Here is a 23,169-nt window from a genome sequence, read left to right as displayed (position 1 = left end):
ATACGTAATACTGGCTCCCCTATATATAGACCAGGAGGACTGTAACGCTGTGTACACTTTATACTGGCTCCCGTATATATAGACCAGGAGGACTGTAACGCTGTGTACATGTTATACTGGCTCCCAAATATATAGACCAGGAGGACTGTAATGCTGTGTGCACGTTATACTGGCTCCCATATATATAGACCAGGAGGACTGTAATGCTGTGTACCTGTTATACTGGCTCCTGTACATAGACCAGGAGGACTGTAATGCTGTGTACATGTTACACTGGCTCCCGTATATATAGACCAGGAGGACTGTAACGCTGTGTACACGTTATACTGGCTCCCGTATATATAGACCAGGAGGACTGTAACGCTGTGTATACGTAATACTGGCTCCCCTATATATAGACCAGGAGGACTGTAACGCTGTGTACATGTTACACTGGCTCCCGTATATATAGACCAGGAGGACTGTAATGCTGTGTACACGTTATACTGGCTCCCGTATATATAGACCAGGAGGACTGTAACGCTGTGTACACGTAATACTGGCTCCCGTATATATAGACCAGGAGGACTGTAACGCTGTGTACACGTAATACTGGCTCCCGTATATAGACCAGGAGGACTGTAACGCTGTGTACATGTTATACTGGCTCCCGTATATATAGACCAGGAGGACTTCAACACTGTGTACACGTAATACTGGCTCCCGTATATATAGACCAGGAGGACTGTAACGCTGTGTACACGTAATACTGGCTCCCGTATATATAGACCAGGAGGACTGTAACGCTGTGTACACGTTATACTGGCTCCCGTATATATAGACCAGGAGGACTGTAATGCTGTGTACACGTTATACTGGCTCCCGTATATATAGACCAGGAGGACTGTAACGCTGTGTACACGTAATACTGGCTCCCGTATATATAGACCAGGAGGACTGTAACGCTGTGTACACGTTATACTGGCTCCCGTATATATAGACCAGGAGGACTGTAATGCTGTGTACACATAATACTGGCTCCCGTATATATAGACCAGGAGGACTGTAACGCTGTGTACACGTTATACTGGCTCCCGTATATATATAGAACAGGAGGACTGTAACGCTGTGTACACGTTATACTGGCTCCCGTATATATAGACCAGGAGGACTGTAATGCTGTGTACACGTTATACTGGCTCCCGTATATATAGACCAGGAGGACTGTAACGCTGTGTACACGTAATACTGGCTCCCGTATATATAGACCAGGAGGACTGTAACGCTGTGTACACGTTATACTGGCTCCCGTATATATAGACCAGGAGGACTGTAATGCTGTGTACACATAATACTGGCTCCCGTATATATAGACCAGGAGGACTGTAACGCTGTGTACACGTTATACTGGCTCCCGTATATATATAGACCAGGAGGACTGTAACGCTGTGTACACGTTATACTGGCTCCCGTATATATAGACCAGGAGGACTGTAACGCTGTGTACACGTTATACTGGCTCCCGTATATATAGACCAGGAGGACTGTAATGCTGTGTATACGTAATACTGGCTCCCCTATATATAGACCAGGAGGACTGTAACGCTGTGTACACTTTATACTGGCTCCCGTATATATAGACCAGGAGGACTGTAACGCTGTGTACATGTTATACTGGCTCCCAAATATATAGACCAGGAGGACTGTAATGCTGTGTGCACGTTATACTGGCTCCCATATATATAGACCAGGAGGACTGTAATGCTGTGTACCTGTTATACTGGCTCCTGTATATAGACCAGGAGGACTGTAATGCTGTGTACATGTTACACTGGCTCCCGTATATATAGACCAGGAGGACTGTAACGCTGTGTACACGTTATACTGGCTCCCGTATATATAGACCAGGAGGACTGTAACGCTGTGTATACGTAATACTGGCTCCCCTATATATAGACCAGGAGGACTGTAACGCTGTGTACATGTTACACTGGCTCCCGTATATATAGACCAGGAGGACTGTAATGCTGTGTACACGTTATACTGGCTCCCGTATATATAGACCAGGAGGACTGTAACGCTGTGTACACGTAATACTGGCTCCCGTATATATAGACCAGGAGGACTGTAACGCTGTGTACACGTAATACTGGCTCCCGTATATAGACCAGGAGGACTGTAACGCTGTGTACATGTTATACTGGCTCCCGTATATATAGACCAGGAGGACTTCAACACTGTGTACACGTAATACTGGCTCCCGTATATATAGACCAGGAGGACTGTAACGCTGTGTACACGTAATACTGGCTCCCGTATATATAGACCAGGAGGACTGTAACGCTGTGTACACGTTATACTGGCTCCCGTATATATAGACCAGGAGGACTGTAATGCTGTGTACACGTTATACTGGCTCCCGTATATATAGACCAGGAGGACTGTAACGCTGTGTACACGTAATACTGGCTCCCGTATATATAGACCAGGAGGACTGTAACGCTGTGTACACGTTATACTGGCTCCCGTATATATAGACCAGGAGGACTGTAATGCTGTGTACACATAATACTGGCTCCCGTATATATAGACCAGGAGGACTGTAACGCTGTGTACACATTATACTGGCTCCCGTATATATATAGACCAGGAGGACTGTAACGCTGTGTACACGTTATACTGGCTCCCGTATATATAGACCAGGAGGACTGTAACGCTGTGTACACGTTATACTGGCTCCCGTATATATAGACCAGGAGGACTGTAACGCTGTGTATACGTAATACTGGCTCCCCTATATATAGACCAGGAGGACTGTAACGCTGTGTACACGTTATACTGGCTCCCGTATATATAGACCAGGAGGACTGTAATGCTGTGTGCACGTTATACTGGCTCCCATATATATAGACCAGGAGGACTGTAATGCTGTGTACACGTTATACTGGCTCCTGTATATAGACCAGGAGGACTGTAATGCTGTGTACATGTTACACTGGCTCCCGTATATATAGACCAGGAGGACTGTAACGCTGTGTACACGTTATACTGGCTCCCGTATATATAGACCAGGAGGACTGTAACGCTGTGTATACGTAATACTGGCTCCCCTATATATAGACCAGGAGGACTGTAACGCTGTGTACACGTTACACTGGCTCCCGTATATATAGACCAGGAGGACTGTAATGCTGTGTACACGTTATACTGGCTCCCGTATATATAGACCAGGAGGACTGTAACGCTGTGTACACGTAATACTGGCTCCCGTATATATAGACCAGGAGGACTGTAACGCTGTGTACACGTAATACTGGCTCCCGTATATAGACCAGGAGGACTGTAACGCTGTGTACATGTTATACTGGCTCCCGTATATATAGACCAGGAGGACTTCAACACTGTGTACACGTAATACTGGCTCCCGTATATATAGACCAGGAGGACTGTAACGCTGTGTACACGTAATACTGGCTCCCGTATATATAGACCAGGAGGACTGTAACGCTGTGTACATGTTATACTGGCTCTCGTATATAGACCAGGAGGACTGTAACGCTGTGTACACGTTATACTGGCTCCTGTATATAGACCAGGAGGACTGTAACGCTGTGTACACGTAATACTGGCTCCCGTATATAGACCAGGAGGACTGTAACGCTGTGTACATGTTATACTGGCTCCCGTATATATAGACCAGGAGGACTGTAACGCTGTGTACACATTATACTGGCTCCCGTATATATAGACCAGGAGGACTATACCGCTGTGTACACGTTATACTGGCTCCCGTATATAGACCAGGAGGACTGTAACGCTGTGTACATGTTATACTGGCTCCCGTATATATAGACCAGGAGGACTGTAACGCTGTGTACACGTAATACTGGCTCCCGTATATATAGACCAGGAGGACTGTAATGCTGTGTACACGTAATACTGGCTCCCGTATATATAGACCAGGAGGACTGTAACGCTGTGTACACGTAATACTGGCTCCCGTATATATAGACCAGGAGGACTGTAACGCTGTGTACATGTTATACTGGCTCCCGTATATATAGACCAGGAGGACTGTAACGCTGTGTACATGTTATACTGGCTCCCGTATATATAGACCAGGAGGACTGTAACGATGTGTACACGTAATACTGGCTCCCGTATATATAGACCAGGAGGACTGTAACGCTGTGTACACGTTATACTGGCTCCCGTATATATAGACCAGGAGGACTGTAACGCTGTGTACACGTTATACTGGCTCCCGTATATATAGACCAGGAGGACTGTAATGGTGTGTACACGTTATACTGGCTCCAGTATATATAGACCAGGAGGACTGTAACGCTGTGTGCGCATAATACTGGCTCCCGTATATAGACCAGGAGGACTGTAACGCTGTGTGCACGTTATACTGGCTCCCGTATATAGACCAGGAGGACTGTAACGCTGTGTACATGTTATACTGGCTCCCGTAAATATAGACCAGGAGGACTGTAACGCTATGTACACGTTATACTGGCTCCCGTATATATAGACCAGGAGGACTGTAACGATGTGTACACGTTATACTGGCTCCCGTATATATAGACCAGGAGGACTGTAATGCTGTGTACACGTTATACTGGCTCCCCTATATATAGACCAGGAGGACTGTAACGCTGTGTACACGTTATACTGGCTCCCGTATATATAGAGACCAGGAGGACTGTAACGCTGTGTACACGTAATACTGGCTCCCGTATATATAGACCAGGAGGACTATTACGCTGTGTACACGTTATACTGGCTCCCGTATATATAGACCAGGAGGACTGTAACGCTGTGTACTTGTAATACTGGCTCCCGTATATATAGACCAGGAGGACTGTAACGCTGTGTACACGTTATACTGGCTCCCGTATATAGACCAGGAGGACTGTAACGCTGTGTACACGTAATACTGGCTCCCGTATATATAGACCAGGAGGACTGTAACGCTGTGTACAAGTTATACTGGCTCCCGTATATATAGACCAGGAGGACTGGAATGCTGTGTATACGTTATACTGGCTCCCGTATATATAGACCAGGAGGACTGTAACGCTGTGTACATGTTATACTGGCTCCCGTATATATAGACCAGGAGGACTGTAACGCTGTGTATACGTAATACTGGCTCCCGTATATATAGACCAGGAGGACTGTAATGCTGTGTACACGTTACACTGGCTCCCGTATATATAGACCAGGAGGACTGTAACGCTGTGTACACGTTATACTGGCTCCCGTATATAGACCAGGAGGACTGTAACGCTGTGTACATGTTATACTGGCTCCCGTATATATAGACCAGGAGGACTGTAACGCTGTGTAGACGTTATACTGGCTCCCGTATATTTAGACCAGGAGGACTGTAACTCTGTGTATAGGTAATACTGGCTCCCCTATATATAGACCAGGAGGACTGTAACGCTGTGTACACGTAATACTGGCTCCCGTATATATAGACCAGGAGGACTGTAACGCTGTGTACACGTAATACTGGCTCACGTATATATAGACTAGGAGGACTGTAACGCTGTGTACACGTTATACTGGCTCCCGTATATGTAGACCAGGAGGACTGTAACGCTGTGTACACGTAATACTGGCTCCCCTATATATAGACCAGGAGGACTGTAATGCTGTGTACACGTTATACTGGCTCCCGTATATAGACCAGGAGGACTGTAACGCTGTGTACACGTTATACTGGCTCCCGTATATATAGACCAGGAGGACTGTAACGCTGTGTACATGTTATACTGGCTCCGGTATATAGACCAGGAGGACTGTAACGCTGTGTATACGTAATACTGGCTCCCGTATATATAGACCAGGAGGACTGTAACGCAGTGTACACGTTACACTGGCTCCTGTGTATATATAGACCAGGAGGACTGTAATGCTGTGTACACGTTATATTGGCTCCTGTATATAGACCAGGAGGACTGTAACGCTGTGTACATGTTATACTGGCTCCTGTATATAGACCAGGAGGACTGTAACGCTGTGTACACATTATACTGGCTCCCGTATATATAGACCAGGAGGACTGTAATGCTGTGTACACGTTATACTGGCTCCCGTATATATAGACCAGGAGGACTGTAACGCTGTGTACACGTTATACTGGCTCCCGTATATATAGACCAGGAGGACTGTAACGCTGTGTACACGTTACACTGGCTCCCGTGTATAGACCAGGAGGACTGTAACGCTGTGTACACGTTATACTGGCTCCCGTATATATAGACCAGGAGGACTGTAATGCTGTGTACACGTTATACTGGCTCCCGTATATAGACCAGGAGGACTGTAACACTGTGTACACGTTATACTGGCTCCCGTATATATAGACCAGGAGGACTGTAACGCTGTGTACATGTTATACTGACTCCCATATATTTAGACCAGGAGTACTGTAATGCTGTGTACACGTTATACTGGCTCCCGTATATATAGACCAGGAGGACTGTAATGCTGTGTACACGTTATACTGGCTCCCGTATATATAGACCAGGAGGACTGTAACGCTGTGTACACGTAATACTGGCTCCCGTATATATAGACCAGGAGGACTGTAACGCTGTGTACATGTTATACTGGCTCCCGTATATATAGACCAGGAGGACTGTAACGCTGTGTACACGTTATACTAGCTCCCGTATATATAGACCAGGAGGACTGTAATGCTGTGTACACGTTATACTGGCTCCCGTATATATAGACCAGGAGGACTGTAATGCTGTGTACACGTTATACTGGCTCCCGTATATATAGACCAGGAGGACTGTAACGCTGTGTACACGTTACACTGGCTCCCGTGTATAGACCAGGAGGACTGTAACGCTGTGTACACATTATACTGGCTCCCGTATATATAGACCAGGAGGACTGTAACGCTGTGTACACGTTATACTGGCTCCCGTATATATAGACCAGGAGGACTGTAATGCTGTGTACACGTTATACTGGCTCCCGTATATATAGACCAGGAGGACTGTAACGCTGTGTACACGCTATACTGGCTCCCGTGTATATAGACCAGGAGGACTGTAACGCTGTGTACATGTTATACTGGCTCCCGTATATATAGACCAGGAGGACTGTAACGCTGTGTATACGTAATACTGGCTCCCGTATATATAGACCAGGAGGACTGTAATGCTGTGTACACGTTACACTGGCTCCCGTATATATAGACCAGGAGGACTGTAACGCTGTGTACACGTTATACTGGCTCCCGTATATAGACCAGGAGGACTGTAACGCTGTGTACATGTTATACTGGCTCCCGTATATATAGACCAGGAGGACTGTAACGCTGTGTAGACGTTATACTGGCTCCCGTATATTTAGACCAGGAGGACTGTAACTCTGTGTATAGGTAATACTGGCTCCCCTATATATAGGGTTTTTTTGGGGAAGGGGGATCTGGGAGAAGGCCCGCGCACAAGTTGCACCCTATAGTCAGAATATTATGTGAACAAGTAGTTATAGATATTAGTGTATATTCCACAATCTCAAAAAGTTATTTTAGAATAAAGAATACCTCATGTGGAGGTGCTCCCCTGAGAGTAAAATGTACAGATAAAAAAGGGGGGAAGAAAAAGTACTCTCCTTTGTTTGGGGGCACGCTTTTATAGAAAAAATATATTGAATAATGGTTTGGTTTAAAACGTAGCTTTTATTAGAATATTTAGTAAAAAAAGTGGTTTAGAGACAATAACAAACACAAACAGATTACACATAACAAATAGAATTGGTTATAACAACCAATACAGACGGCTCAAAAGAGAGAGTCCCGTCTCCAAAGTGCTGACGTTTGAGATAGAAATTTAAGTACCAGTACTACCTTAATAAATGTAGAATAGACCTAATTAGTAATATAACCTTCAATGGGTGGGTCTATTTTTACTGGTGTATGTCTCAAAAAGATTTTTTATATGCGAAAATAGAAAAAACATTAATTTTGGTTCACACCAATTTATTGTATGGTGTGTACCCACATGCACGTTTCAAGAAAAAGATTTTTGACAATTTTTTAACACAGATTAATCTTGAATTTTGATGCAAGCAGTAAAGCGGTGATAGCCACAACTCTAACAATTGTCTAAGTAAATAGAATCAGTATATATTAGTAACGTCTCAGTCTCTGATTCATGAGGTCAAATATTTGGCAAAAAGGGTGATAAAGTATATGAGCATCTGCTTTCCCTTGCCCCCGGACAAGGTGCCCTGTTGGTGGAATACCAGAGCAGGGTCTAGCCGAGACCCAAGGGGTAGGGTTGAGAGTGCTGTTGAAAGAAAAGTGTTTAAAAGTAAAGTAAAGTTTAGAATGTGAAAAAGAGACGGTTTATATCTGGTGAATTATAGTAGGCTGCTGCTTCCCATTTGTCCAGACATTGGTGGGAAGTGAGCGGTACACACCACCAGATAACGTTAGGGGATAGTAAGGGATAACTCCTACCCCTTCATGCAGGAAGTATGGTGCCCTGTTGCGCAAAGACAGTGCAGGGTCCTGCCAAATCCTGCATGTAGTATGTAGGAAATCCCTGGGAAATATGTCAAAAAGACAAGGAGTAAGGAAATAGTAAATATATTGCCGTCAGACGGTGTAGACTGACATTTACATAAATTCAGTGCATTGTATGCCGCCCATATAGTTAAGACACTTGTTCCTCAATGGCAGATAATAAACATATGTTTTGCCTGGAAATAACTTTTGGACAGACAGATACAGTCACAATGGCTGTGATAGATTGAGTATGCCACTCGGCGGTGGCTATAGTAATCCAGGTCGGTGTGGCTAACACCGCTTACCCGCCTGCAGGAGGGCTCCGAGTCCTCCGTGAGCCCTCAGCATGTGTCCTGAGCAGCGCGTGTAACGGCGTCTCTGTCAGCCGGCGCCTCAGGTATCAGTGAGCAGACAGCTGTTTCGCAAAGGAGCTTCGCAAATGTTATACTGGCTCCCGTATATATAGACCAGGAGGACTGTAACGCTGTGTACACGTTATACTGGCTCCCGTATATATAGACCAGGAGGACTGTAACGCTGTGTACACGTTATACTGGCTCCCGTATATATAGACCAGGAGGACTGTAATGCTGTGTACACGTTATACTGGCTCCCGTATATATAGACCAGGAGGACTGTAATGCTGTGTACACGTTATACTGGCTCCCGTATATATAGACCAGGAGGACTGTAACGCTGTGTACACGTTACACTGGCTCCCGTGTATAGACCAGGAGGACTGTAACGCTGTGTACACATTATACTGGCTCCCGTATATATAGACCAGGAGGACTGTAACGCTGTGTACACGTTATACTGGCTCCCGTATATATAGACCAGGAGGACTGTAATGCTGTGTACACGTTATACTGGCTCCCGTATATATAGACCAGGAGGACTGTAATGCTGTGTACACGTTATACTGGCTCCCGTGTATATAGACCAGGAGGACTGTAACGCTGTGTACACATTATACTGGCTCCCGTATATATAGACCAGGAGGACTGTAACGCTGTGTACACGTTATACTGGCTCCCATATATATAGACCAGGAGGACTGTAACGCTGTGTAAATGTTATACTGGCTCCCGTATATATAGACCAGGAGGACTGTAACGCTGTGTACACGTTATACTGGCTCCCGTATATAGACCAGGAGGACCGTAATGCTGTGTACACGTTATACTGGCTCCCGTATATATAGACCAGGAGGACTGTAACGCTGTGTACACGTTATACTGGCTCCCGTATATAGACCAGGAGGACTGTAACGCTGTGTACACGTTATACTGGCTCCCGTATATATAGACCAAGAGGACTGTAACGCTGTGTACACGTTATACTGGCTCCCATATATATAGACCAGGAGGACTGTAACGCTGTGTAAATGTTATACTGGCTCCCGTATATATAGACCAGGAGGACTGTAACGCTGTGTACACGTTATACTGGCTCCCGTATATAGACCAGGAGGACCGTAATGCTGTGTACACGTTATACTGGCTCCTGTATATATAGACCAGGAGGACTGTAACGCTGTGTACACGTAATACTGGCTCCCGTATATATAGACCAGGAGGACTGTAATGCTGTGTACACGTTATACTGGCTCCTGTATATATAGACCAGGAGGACTGTAACGCTGTGTACACGTAATACTGGCTCCCGTGTATAGACCAGGAGGACTGTAACGCTGTGTACACGTTACATTGGCTCCCGTGTATTGACCAGGAGGACTGTAACGCTGTGTACATGTTATACTGGCTCCCGTATATATAGACCAGGAGGACTGTAACGCTGTGTACACGTTATACTGGCTCCCGTATATATAGACCAGGAGGACTGTAACGCTGTGTACACGTTATACTCGCTCCCGTATATATAGACCAGGAGGACTGTAACGCTGTGTACACGTTACACTGGCTCCCGTGTATAGACCAGGAGGACTGTAACGCTGTGTACACATTATACTGGCTCCCGTATATATAGACCAGGAGGACTGTAATGCTGTGTACACGTTATACTGGCTCCCGTATATATAGACCAGGAGGACTGTAACGCTGTGTACACGTTATACTGGCTCCCGTATATATAGACCAGGAGGACTGTAACGCTGTGTACACGTTATACTCGCTCCCGTATATATAGACCAGGAGGACTGTAACGCTGTGTACACGTTACACTGGCTCCCGTGTATAGACCAGGAGGACTGTAACGCTGTGTACACGTTATACTGGCTCCCGTATATATAGACCAGGAGGACTGTAACGCTGTGTACACGTTATACTCGCTCCCGTATATATAGACCAGGAGGACTGTAACGCTGTGTACACGTTACACTGGCTCCCGTGTATAGACCAGGAGGACTGTAACGCTGTGTACACATTATACTGGCTCCCGTATATATAGACCAGGAGGACTGTAACGCTGTGTACACGTTATACTGGCTCCCGTATATATAGACCAGGAGGACTGTAACGCTGTGTACACGTTATACTGGCTCCCCTATATATAGACCAGGAGGACTGTAACGCTGTGTACATGTTATACTGACTCCCGTATATATAGACCAGAAGGACTGTAACGTTGTGTACACCTTATTGCAGGGTTATACTGTGCGCTGCCAGGGCTGGCCTCTGCGTCTGGAAGCTGTGATGCTGGGTATTACTGCTCAGGGGGATCCTCCCTCCCTAACCCACAGGACGGGGAGACGGGTGGCATGTGCCCCTCTGGACACTTCTGTGCTAATGGAAGTTCATCTCCTTCTCCGTGCCCACCAGGTCAGGAATAATCCGTGTGATGCCACATCTCATGCCAATAGCAGAAAGACACGACAGCTCTAATGCTGCTCCTCACCTCTATGGGCCTTATTCACATCTGATCGCAGTACAAATTTGTTTGGAAAATGGGCAAAACCATGTGCACTGCAGGGGGGCAGATGTAACATGTGCAGAGAGAGTTAGAGTTGTGTGTGTTATTTAGTTTCTGTGCAGGGTAAATACTGGCTGCAATATTTTTACACTGCAATTTAGATTTCAGTTTCAACACACCCCACCCAAATCTAACTCTCTCTGCACATGTTACATCTGCCCCACCTGCAGTGCACATGGTTTTGCCCATTTTCAGAACAAATTTGTACTGCGATCAGATCTGAATAAGGGCCAATGGGAGGAATTCAAGTGTTTCTGTGCCAGCAGCCACTAGATGGCAGCCTTCTGAACAAGGCAAGCACAGCCGCCGGCGCTGGTATTACTGTTATGTTCTGTCACTTTGATGAGCTGGTAACTGCTGTCGTTTTTTTTTCTTTGGAAGACTCTCTTTTTTTTTTACATGGCTTGAAAATAACGGTAGTGTCTGAAATAATGCACATTATACTGTACATGTCACCGCTGTGTTATTACTTTCCTCGCACAGGTACATTTCTGCCCTTCTCCGCTGCTCGGTCCCCTCAGGACTGCCTGCCCTGCACATCTGGATACTACTGCCCCCGCTGGGGTAACAGTCACCCTGACGCTGAGTGCACAGAGGGCTGGTTCTGTCCTGTGGGTACGCTTCATCCACAAACTCCAGGTACTCTAGGTGTTTAGTTCTGTTGCTTTATTATACAGTATACATGGATTATTGGACTTGTGATTATTATAATCCTTTTATCTATACATTGTGCAGTATTCATCTGAGTGTTTAATCCGTGCAGTAGCTGCACCCGAGGAGCTTGCACTCTACACCGTGACCCCCTCAGTACACTGGGAAGATGCTAGGCCTGGAGGAGTCCCACACACACACACCCTGGTAGGGAAGGGAAGTATAGGACTACACAGAATACTGTACCTGCGTATTGGGGGGGATCACGTCCAAAGACAGTAACAATTCCATATAGGTACTGGCTGTCTGTATCGCCGATCCTTCTATTCACGGGGAGAATATCATGTCCTGATAAAGTTCCGTGAAGGAACGAAACGCGTCCTCTAATGGTGTTTAAAGCTGCTTGTCCTGCGTATCACCTATGGGGATAACAAATGGTACCCATATGGAGTCCTATATATCACTGGAGGTGATCCCCTAAACACAGGAGTATCATTTGGGATTTACCTACCGACTCTACCTGGTAAATCCAAATCTCCTAAGGATGTAGAACACAGATCTGTCCACATGATTTCAAAGCCTTGACATATGGAACGCTCACCCTATAGTATAGATCAGACATAGGCAGGGCTGGCGGAAAGGGGCACCCCTTGGGCGTGGTGCTGGGTTCACAGCTGTGATACTGGGTATGGGTTCATCAACATGGCATCTGTCTCTAACCTGTCTGCTGCGGGGCAGGATGAGCCCTAGTTTCCAACATTACACCATCACTGCCATGTGTGTGCCCGGGTACTGCCTGGCATCTCTGATCCACACAACATGCGCTGCCCCTGTGTCTGCCAAATCTCATCACATTAATTCTCTCTCTCTCATTTTATAATTCAGAAAACCTGTGTCCCATTGGCCATCGCTGCCCAACAGGGAGCTCTGGGCCCATAACCTGCCCTAGGGGGCAATTCCAGGATAAGATGGGACAAAGTGAGTGCCAGAGGTGCCCTGTAGGAAAGTAAGTTACCAGCTTCCAGAGGCTGAGTGAGTTCCTCTATCCTGTGATGGTCATTCCCTAAACCGCTACAGTGTGTGCGTGTCATATACAGTAAATGCTGCGGTAGCGTGTACATACATGTGTGCTGGGATGACCATCACCTCTCCAGTGGTGCCCACATAGGTTACACCGTGCCTATCCTATTCTATGTACATCGGTTACATTGTGCCTATCCTATTCTATGTACATCGGTTACACCGTGCCTATCCTATTCTATGTACATCGGTTACACCGTGCCTATCCTATTCTATGTACATCGGTTACATTGTGCCTATCCTATTCTATGTACATCGGTTACACCGTGCCTATCCTATTCTATGTACATCGGTTACACCGTGCCTATCCTATTCTATGTACATCGGTTACACCGTGCCTATCCTATTCTATGTACATCAGTTACATCGTGCCTATCCTATTCTATGTACATCGGTTACACCGTGCCCATCCTATTCTATGTACATCGGTTACACCGTGCCTATCCTATTCTATGTACATCACTTACACCGTGGCACGGTGTAAGTGATGTACATAGAATAGGATAGGCACGGTGTAACCGATGTACATAGAATAGGATAGGCACGGTGTAACTGATGTACATAGAATAGGATAGGCATGGTGCCACCGTGCCTATCCTATTCTATGTACATCAGTTACACCGTGCCTATCCTATTCTATGTACATCACTTACACCGTGCCTATCCTATTCTATGTACATCAGTTACACCGTGCCTATCCTATTCTATGTACATCGGTTACACCGTGCCTATCCTATTCTATGTACATCGGTTACACCGTGCCTATCCTATTCTATGTACATCGGTTACACCGTGCCTATCCTATTCTATGTACATCGGTTACACCGTGCCTATCCTATTCTATGTACATCGGTTACACCGTGCCTATCCTATTCTATGTACATCACTTACACCGTGCCTATCCTATTCTATGTACATCGGTTACACCGTGCCTATCCTATTCTATGTACATCACTTACATCGTGCTCATCCTATACTATGTACATCAGTTACACCGTGCCCATCCTATTCTATGTACATCGGTAACATCGTGCCCATCCTATTCTATGTACATCGGTTACACCGTGCCCATCCTATTCTATGTACATCGGTTACACCGTGCCTATCCTATTCTATGTACATCACTTACACCGTGCCTATCCTATTCTATGTACATCGGTTATACCGTGCCTATCCTATTCTATGTACATCGGTTACACCGTGCCTATCCTATTCTATGTACATCGGTAACATCGTGCCCATCCTATTCTATGTACATCGGTTACACCGTGCCCATCCTATTCTATGTACATCGGTTACACCGTGCCTATCCTATTCTATGTACATCACTTACACCGTGCCTATCCTATTCTATGTACATCGGTTATACCGTGCCTATCCTATTCTATGTACATCGGTTACACCGTGCCTATCCTATTCTATGTACATCGGTAACATCGTGCCTATCCTATTCTATGTACATCAGTTACACCGTGCCTATCCTATTCTATGTACATCACTTACACCGTGCCTATCCTATTCTATGTACATCGGTTACACCGTGCCTATCCTATTCTATGTACATCGGTTACACCGTGCCTATCCTATTCTATGTACATCGGTTACACCGTGCCTATCCTATTCTATGTACATCGGTAACATCGTGCCTATCCTATTCTATGTACATCAGTTACACCGTGCCTATCCTATTCTATGTACATCGGTTACACCGTGCCTATCCTATTCTATGTACATCTGTTACACCGTGCCTATCCTATTCTATGTACATCAGTTACACCGTGCCTATCCTATTCTATGTACATCGGTTACACCGTACCTATCCTATTCTATGTTCATCAGTTACACCGTGCCTATCCTATTCTATGTACATCGGTTACATTGTGCCTATCCTATTCTATGTACATCGGTTACACCGTGCCTATCCTATTCTATGTACATCAGTTACACCGTGCCTATCCTATTCTGTGTACATCGATTACACCGTGCCTATCCTATTCTATGTACATCGGTTACACCGTGCCTATCCTATTCTATGTACATCGGTTACACCGTGCCTATTCTATTCTATGTACATCAGTTACATCGTGCCTATCCTATTCTATGTACATCGGTTACACCGTGCCCATCCTATTCTATGTACATCAGTTACACCGTGCCTATCCTATTCTATGTACATCGGTTACACCGTGCCTATCCTATTCTATGTACATCGGTTACACCGTGCCTATCCTATTCTATGTACATCACTTACACCGTGCCTATCCTATTCTATGTACATCGGTTACACCGTGCCTATCCTATTCTATGTACATCACTTACATCGTGCTCATCCTATACTATGTACATCAGTTACACCGTGCCCATCCTATTCTATGTACATCGGTAACATCGTGCCCATCCTATTCTATGTACATCGGTTACACCGTGCCCATCCTATTCTATGTACATCGGTTACACCGTGCCTATCCTATTCTATGTACATCACTTACACCGTGCCTATCCTATTCTATGTACATCGGTTATACCGTGCCTATCCTATTCTATGTACATCGGTTACACCGTGCCTATCCTATTCTATGTACATCGGTAACATCGTGCCTATCCTATTCTATGTACATCGGTTACACCGTGCCTATCCTATTCTATGTACATCGGTTACACCGTGCCTATCCTATTCTATGTACATCGGTTACATTGTGCCTATCCTATTCTATGTACATCGGTTACACCGTGCCTATCCTATTCTATGTACATCAGTTACACCGTGCCTATCCTATTCTATGTACATCGGTTACACCGTGCCTATCCTATTCTATGTACATCACTTATACCGTGCCTATCCTATTCTATGTACATCAGTTACATCGTGCCTATCCTATTCTATGTACATCGGTTACACCGTGCCTATCCTATTCTATGTACATCACTTACACCGTGCCTATCCTATTCTATGTACATCAGTTACATCGTGCCTATCCTATTCTATGTACATCGGTTACATCGTGCCTATCCTATTCTATGTACATCGGTTATATCGTGCCTATCCTATTCTATGTACATCTGTTACATCGTGCCTATCCTATTCTATGTACATCGGTTACACCGTACCTATCCTATTCTATGTACATCAGGTACACCGTGCCTATCCTAATCTATGTACATCGGTTACACAGTGCCTATCCTATTCTATGTACATCAGGTACACCGTGCCTATCCTATTCTATGTACATCGGTTACACCGTGCCTATCCTATTCTATGTACATCGGTTACACCGTACCTATCCTATTCTATGTACATCAGGTACACCGTGCCTATCCTATTCTATGTACATCGGTTACACCGTGCCTATCCTATTCTATGTACATCGGTTACACCGTGCCTATCCTATTCTATGTACATCTGTTACACCGTGCCTATCCTATTCTATGTACATCAGGTACACCGTGCCTATCCTAATCTATGTACATCGGTTACACAGTGCCTATCCTATTCTATGTACATCGGTTACACCGTGCCTATCCTATTCTATGTACATCGGTTACACAGTGCCTATCCTATTCTATGTACATCAGGTACACCGTGCCTATCCTATTCTATGTACATCGGTTACACCGTGCCTATCCTATTCTATGTACATCGGTTACACCGTGCCCATCCTATTCTATGTACATCGGTTACATCGTGCCTATCCTATTCTATGTACATCTGTTACATCGTGCCTATCCTATTCTATGTACATCGGTTACACCGTGCCTATCCTATTCTATGTACATCACTTACACCGTGCCTATACTGGGTGGATTTAGGATTCTCCTCGTGTCCGCAGGTATTGCGACCCAGTGACACCAGGAGGAGAAACTTTGGAAATTACTTCAGGAAAGGTCCACATGCCCATGGAATGCCCACCTGGTTATTTCTGTCTGGAAGGGACACAGTACGGGCACCAGTATCCCTGCCCGAGTGGCACCTACAGCAATATAACTGGACTAATAAGCAGTGAAGGGTGTACACCGTGCCCCGGAGGCTGGTACTGTGCCAAGCCAGGTACTGTATGTCATAGTCTGCTATAAAGAGAGAGTGCAACATATTTTGTATTGTCCTTCCTCTCTGACTGCTCCTTCTGTCTCCTCCTACCTCTCTGACTGCTCCTTCTGTCTCCTCCTAACTCTCTGACTGCTCCTTCTGTCTCCTCCTACCTCTCTGACTGCTCCTTCTGTCTCCTCCTACCTCTCTGACTGCTCCTTCTGTCTCCTCCTACCTCTCTGACTGCTCCTTCTGTCTCCTCCTAACTCTCTGACTGCTCCTTCTGTCTCCTCCTACCTCTCTGACTGCTCCTTCTGTCTCCTCCTACCTCTCTGACTGCTCCTTCTGTCTCCTCCTACCTCTCTGACTGCTCCTTCTGTCTCCTCCTACCTCTCTGACCGCTCCTTCTGTCTCCTCCTACCTCTCTGGTTACGCCTTCTGTCTCCTCCTACCTCTCTGACCGCTCCTTCTGTCTCCTCCTACCTCTCTGGTTACGCCTTCTGTCTCCTCCTACCTCTCTGACCACTCCTTCTGTCTCCTGCTACCTCTCTGACTGCTCCTTCTGTCTCCTCCTACCTCTCTGACTGCTCCTTCTGTCTCCTCCTACCTCTCTGACTGCTCCTTCTGTCTCCTCCTACCTCTCTGACCGCTCCTTCTGTCTCCTCCTACCTCTCTGAGCGCTCCTTCTGTCTCCTCCTACCTCTCTGACCGCTCCTTCTGTCTCCTCCTACCTCTCTGAGCGCTCCTTCTGTCTCCTCCTACCTCTCTGACTGCTCCTTCTGTCTCCTCCTACCTCTCTGACTGCTCCTTCTGTCTCCTCCTACCTCTCTGACCGCTCCTTCTGTCTCCTCCTACCTCTCTGGTTACGCCTTCTGTCTCCTCCTACCTCTCTGACCACTCCTTCTGTCTCCTCCTACCTCTCTGACTGCTCCTTCTGTCTCCTCCTACCTCTCTGACCGCTCCTTCTGTCTCCTCCTACCTCTCTGACCGCTCCTTCTGTCTCCTCCTACCTCTCTGACCGCTCCTTCTGTCTCCTCCTACCTCTCTGACCACTCCTTCTGTCTCCTTCTACCTCTCTGACTGACTTGTCCTTCTGTCTCCTCCTACCTCTCTGACTGACTGATCCATCTGTCTCCTCCTACCTCTCTGACCACTCCTTCTGTCTCCTCCTACCTCTCTGGTTATGCCTTCTGTCTCCTCCTACCTCTCTGACCACTCCTTTTGTCTCCTTCTACCTCTCTGACTGACTGTTCCTTCTGTCTCCTCCTACTTCTCTGACCGCTCCTTCTGTCTCCTCCTACCTCTCTGACCGCTCCTTTTGTCTCCTCCTACCTCTGACTGCTCCTTCTGTCTCCTCCTACCTCTCTGACCGCTCCTTCTGTCTCCTCCTACTTCTCTGACCGCTCCTTCTGTCTCCTCCTACCTCTCTGACCGCTCCTTCGGTCTCCTCCTACCTCTCTGACCGCTCCTTCGGTCTCCTCCTACCTCTCTGACTGCTCCTTAGTTCTCCTCTTACATCTCTGACTGACTGATCCATCTGTCTCCTCCTACAGTAGCTATCTGACCGCTCCTTCTGTCTCCTGCTATCTCTCTGACCACTCCTTCTGTCTCCTCCTACTTCTCTGACTGTTCCTTCTGTCTCCTCCTACCTCTCTTACTTCTTCTTCTGTCTCCTCCTACCTCTCTGGCCGCTCCTTCTGTCTCCTCCTACCTCTCTGAGCGCTCCTTCTGTCTCCTCCTACCTTTCTGACTGCTCCATCTGTCTACTCCTACCTCTCTTACTGCTCCTTCTGTCTCCTCCTACCTCTCTGGCCGCTCCCTCTGTCTCCTCCTACCTCTCTGACTGCTCCTACTGTCTCCTCCTACTTCTCTGACCGCTCCTACTGTCTCCTCCTACCTTTCTGACTGCTCCATCTGTCTCCTCCTACCTCTCTGACTGCTCCTCCTGTCTCCTCCTACCTCTCTGACCGCTTCTCCTGTCCCCTCCTACCTCTCTGACTGCTCCTTCTGTCTCCTCCTACCTCTCTGACCGCTCCTTCTGTCTCCTCCTACCTCTCTGACCGCTCCTTCTGTCTGCTCCTACCTCTCTGACTGACTGATCCATCTGCCTCCTCCTACAGTACCTATCTGACCGCTCCTTCTGTCTCCTGCTGTCTCTCTGACCACTCCTTTTGTCTCCTCCTACCTCTCTGACCGCTCCTGTCTACTCCTACATCTCTGACCACTCCTTCTGTCTCCTCCTACCTCTCTGACTGCTCCTCCTGTCTCCTCCTACCTCTTTGACTGTTCGTTCTCTGTAGCTTCTCTTGGCTCCACCCTTTTCACCTTCCCTGCCAATAGCAGTAGGTTCTGTTCTTGGCCCTCTTCTTTTTTCTTTCTATACATCCTCTCATTAGGTATCATGACTTCCAATATCATCTCTATGCTGATGATACTGAAATCTACCTTTCATCCCCTGACCTCTCTCCGGCTCTCCTCACTCGTGTCTCCAACTGTCTCTCTGCTGTCTCTTCCCGGATATCCCAGCGCTGTCTCTGAATGAGGCTGATTTAATCATAGAGCCTCATGCCTCATGCGAGGACACTACTGAAGCCTACTCTGCCCTACAGGACCCTTTGGGTGTGGATGTCGGGGTCTGTGTGTATTAATGAATAGAATATACAGTAGTTGTGCTGGTCAGGTTTCCATCCCCTGATGCCTCTCATTCTGCTCTGTACTTCCAGGGCTTGCCACCCCATCTGGACAGTGCCTCCCTGGGTATCACTGTGCCCTGAATGCTCAGCTGCCCAACCCTGCAGGTGGTGAGAGCGGAGCACCGTGCCTCGCAGGGTATTTTTGCCCCACTGGTAGCGCTTATCCCGTTCCCTGCCCTACTGGCACCTATCAGCCGCAGCCAGAGATGTCTTCCAGTGAGTCGTGTCTGACTTGTCCTGCTGGGAAGTTCTGCAAAGGCCAAGGATTGTCCGATGTCTCAGGTGAGCATTGGTGACGGTCACCCCTTACGCTGGGCACAAGGCTCAGACAGATGACAGGTGGGCACAGTGACAGATGACAGGTGGGCACAGTGACAGATGCTTGTATGCCTCTATTTCAGGGAACTGCTCAGCAGGATTTTACTGTGTTCTCGGAGCTGCCGTTGAGTCCCCCATCGATGGTGTCACTGGGTCGGCCTGTCCCAAGGGTCACTACTGTCCCTCCGGGACCAATGCCCCAGTACCCTGCGGAGAGGGTAAGTCTGTACACACCGCTGACCAATGCCCCAGTACCCTGCGGAGAGGGTAAGTCTGTACACACCGCTGACCAATGCCCCAGTGCCCTGCGGAGAGGGTAAGTCTGTACATACCGCTGACCAATGCCCCAGTAGGAGAGGGTAAGTCTGTACACACCGCTGACCAATGCCCCAGTGCCCTGCGGAGAGGGTAAGTCTGTACATACCGCTGACCAATGCCCCAGGCCAGTACCCCGCGGAGAGGGGAAGTCTGTACACACCGCTGACCAATGCCCCAGTACGAGAGGTTAAGTCTGTACATACCGCTGACCAATGCCCCAGTAGGAGAGGGTAAGTCTGTACATACTGCTGACCAATGCCCCAGTACCCTGCGGAGAGGGTAAGTCTGTACATACCGCTGACCAATGCCCCAGTAGAAGAGGGTAAGTCTGTACATACTGCTGACCAATGCCCCAGTAGGAGAGGGTAAGTCTGTACACACCGCTGACCAATGCCCCAGTACGAGAGGTTAAGTCTGTACATACCGCTGACCAATGCCCCAGTAGGAGAGGGTAAGTCTGTACATACCGCTGACCAATGCCCCAGTAGGAGAGGGTAAGTCTGTACATACTGCTGACCAATACCCCAGTACCCTGTGGAGAGGGTAAGACTGTACATACCGCTGACCAATGCCACAGTAGGAGAGGGTAAATCTGTACATACTGCTGACCAATGCCCCAGTACCCTGCGATGGGGGTAAGTCTGTACATACTGCTGACCAATGCCCCAGTACCCTGCAGAGAGGTTAAGTCTGTACATACCGCAGACCAATGCCCCAGTACCCTGCGGAGAGGGTAAGTCTGTACATACCACTGACCAATGCCCCAGTACCCTGCGGAGAGGGGAAGCCTGTACATACCGCTGACCAATGCCCCAGTACTCTGCAGAGAGGGTAAGTTTGTACATACCGCTGACCAATGCCCCAGGCCAGTACCCCGCGGAGAGGGGAAGTCTGTACATACTGCTGACCAATGCCCCAGTACCCTGCGGAGAGGGTAAGTCTGTACACACCGCTGACCAATGCCCCAGTACGAGAGGTTAAGTCTGTACATACCGCTGACCAATGCCCCAGTAGGAGAGGGTAAGTCTGTACATACCGCTGACCAATGCCCCAGAAGGAGAGGGTAAGTCTGTACATACCGCTGACCAATGCCCCAGAAGGAGAGGGTAAGTCTGTACATACCGCTGACCAATGCCACAGTAGGAGAGGGTAAATCTGTACATACTGCTGACCAATGCCCCAGTACCCTGCGATGGGGGTAAGTCTGTACATACTGCTGACCAATGCCCCAGTATCCTGCAGAGAGGTTAAGTCTGTACATACCGCAGACCAATGCCCCAGTACCCTGCGGAGAGGGTAAGTCTGTACATACCGCTGACCAATGCCCCAGTACCTGCGGAGAGGGGAAGTCTGTACATACCGCTGACCAATGCCCCAGAACCCTGCGGAGAGGGGAAGTCTGTACACACCGCTGACCAATGCCCCAGTACCCTGCGGAGAGGGTAAGTCTGTACACACCGCTGACCAATGCCCCAGTGCCCTGTGGAGAGGGGAAGTCTGTACATACTGCTGACCAATGCCCCAGTACCCTGCGGAGAGGGTAAGTCTGTACACACCGCTGACCAATGCCCCAGTGCCCTGTGGAGAGGGGAAGTCTGTACATACTGCTGACCAATGCCCCAGTACCCTGCGGAGAGGGTAAGTCTGTACACACCGCTGACCAATGCCCCAGTGCCCTGCGGAGAGGGTAAGTCTGTACATACCGCTGACCAATGCCCCAGTAGGAGAGGGTAAGTCTGTACACACCGCTGACCAATGCCCCAGTGCCCTGCGGAGAGGGTAAGTCTGTACATACCGCTGACCAATGCCCCAGGCCAGTACCCCGCGGAGAGGGGAAGTCTGTACACACCGCTGACCAATGCCCCAGTACGAGAGGTTAAGTCTGTACATACCGCTGACCAATGCCCCAGTAGGAGAGGGTAAGTCTGTACATACTGCTGACCAATGCCCCAGTACCCTGCGGAGAGGGTAAGTCTGTACATACCGCTGACCAATGCCCCAGTAGAAGAGGGTAAGTCTGTACATACTGCTGACCAATGCCCCAGTAGGAGAGGGTAAGTCTGTACACACCGCTGACCAATGCCCCAGTACGAGAGGTTAAGTCTGTACATACCGCTGACCAATGCCCCAGTAGGAGAGGGTAAGTCTGTACATACCGCTGACCAATGCCCCAGTAGGAGAGGGTAAGTCTGTACATACTGCTGACCAATACCCCAGTACCCTGTGGAGAGGGTAAGACTGTACATACCGCTGACCAATGCCACAGTAGGAGAGGGTAAATCTGTACATACTGCTGACCAATGCCCCAGTACCCTGCGATGGGGGTAAGTCTGTACATACTGCTGACCAATGCCCCAGTACCCTGCAGAGAGGTTAAGTCTGTACATACCGCAGACCAATGCCCCAGTACCCTGCGGAGAGGGTAAGTCTGTACATACCACTGACCAATGCCCCAGTACCCTGCGGAGAGGGGAAGCCTGTACATACCGCTGACCAATGCCCCAGTACTCTGCAGAGAGGGTAAGTTTGTACATACCGCTGACCAATGCCCCAGGCCAGTACCCCGCGGAGAGGGGAAGTCTGTACATACTGCTGACCAATGCCCCAGTACCCTGCGGAGAGGGTAAGTCTGT

General features: G+C 47.8%; 1 protein-coding gene across 1 annotated transcript in view; it reads left to right on the top strand.

Moving 5' to 3' along the window:
- LOC146041651 (uncharacterized) overlaps window positions 1-23,169 on the top strand; it is a 149,827-nt gene that overhangs the window by 81,968 nt on the left and 44,690 nt on the right. Inside the window, exons 49-54 of the mRNA XM_083161582.1 lie at window positions 11,128-11,301; window positions 11,936-12,091; window positions 12,989-13,109; window positions 17,011-17,228; window positions 19,931-20,182; window positions 20,302-20,436. Coding sequence (XP_083017708.1) covers window positions 11,128-11,301; window positions 11,936-12,091; window positions 12,989-13,109; window positions 17,011-17,228; window positions 19,931-20,182; window positions 20,302-20,436 — 1,056 coding nt within the window. The remainder of the gene's footprint in view (window positions 1-11,127; window positions 11,302-11,935; window positions 12,092-12,988; window positions 13,110-17,010; window positions 17,229-19,930; window positions 20,183-20,301; window positions 20,437-23,169) is intronic.

Source organism: Crinia signifera, chromosome 19, assembly GCF_055691185.1.
Source record: "Crinia signifera chromosome 19, ASM5569118v1, whole genome shotgun sequence".
Lineage (NCBI taxonomy): Eukaryota > Metazoa > Chordata > Amphibia > Anura > Myobatrachidae > Crinia > Crinia signifera.
The sequence above is the reverse complement of the archived record's forward strand: the minus strand, read 5'-3'. Positions and strand labels throughout refer to the sequence as shown.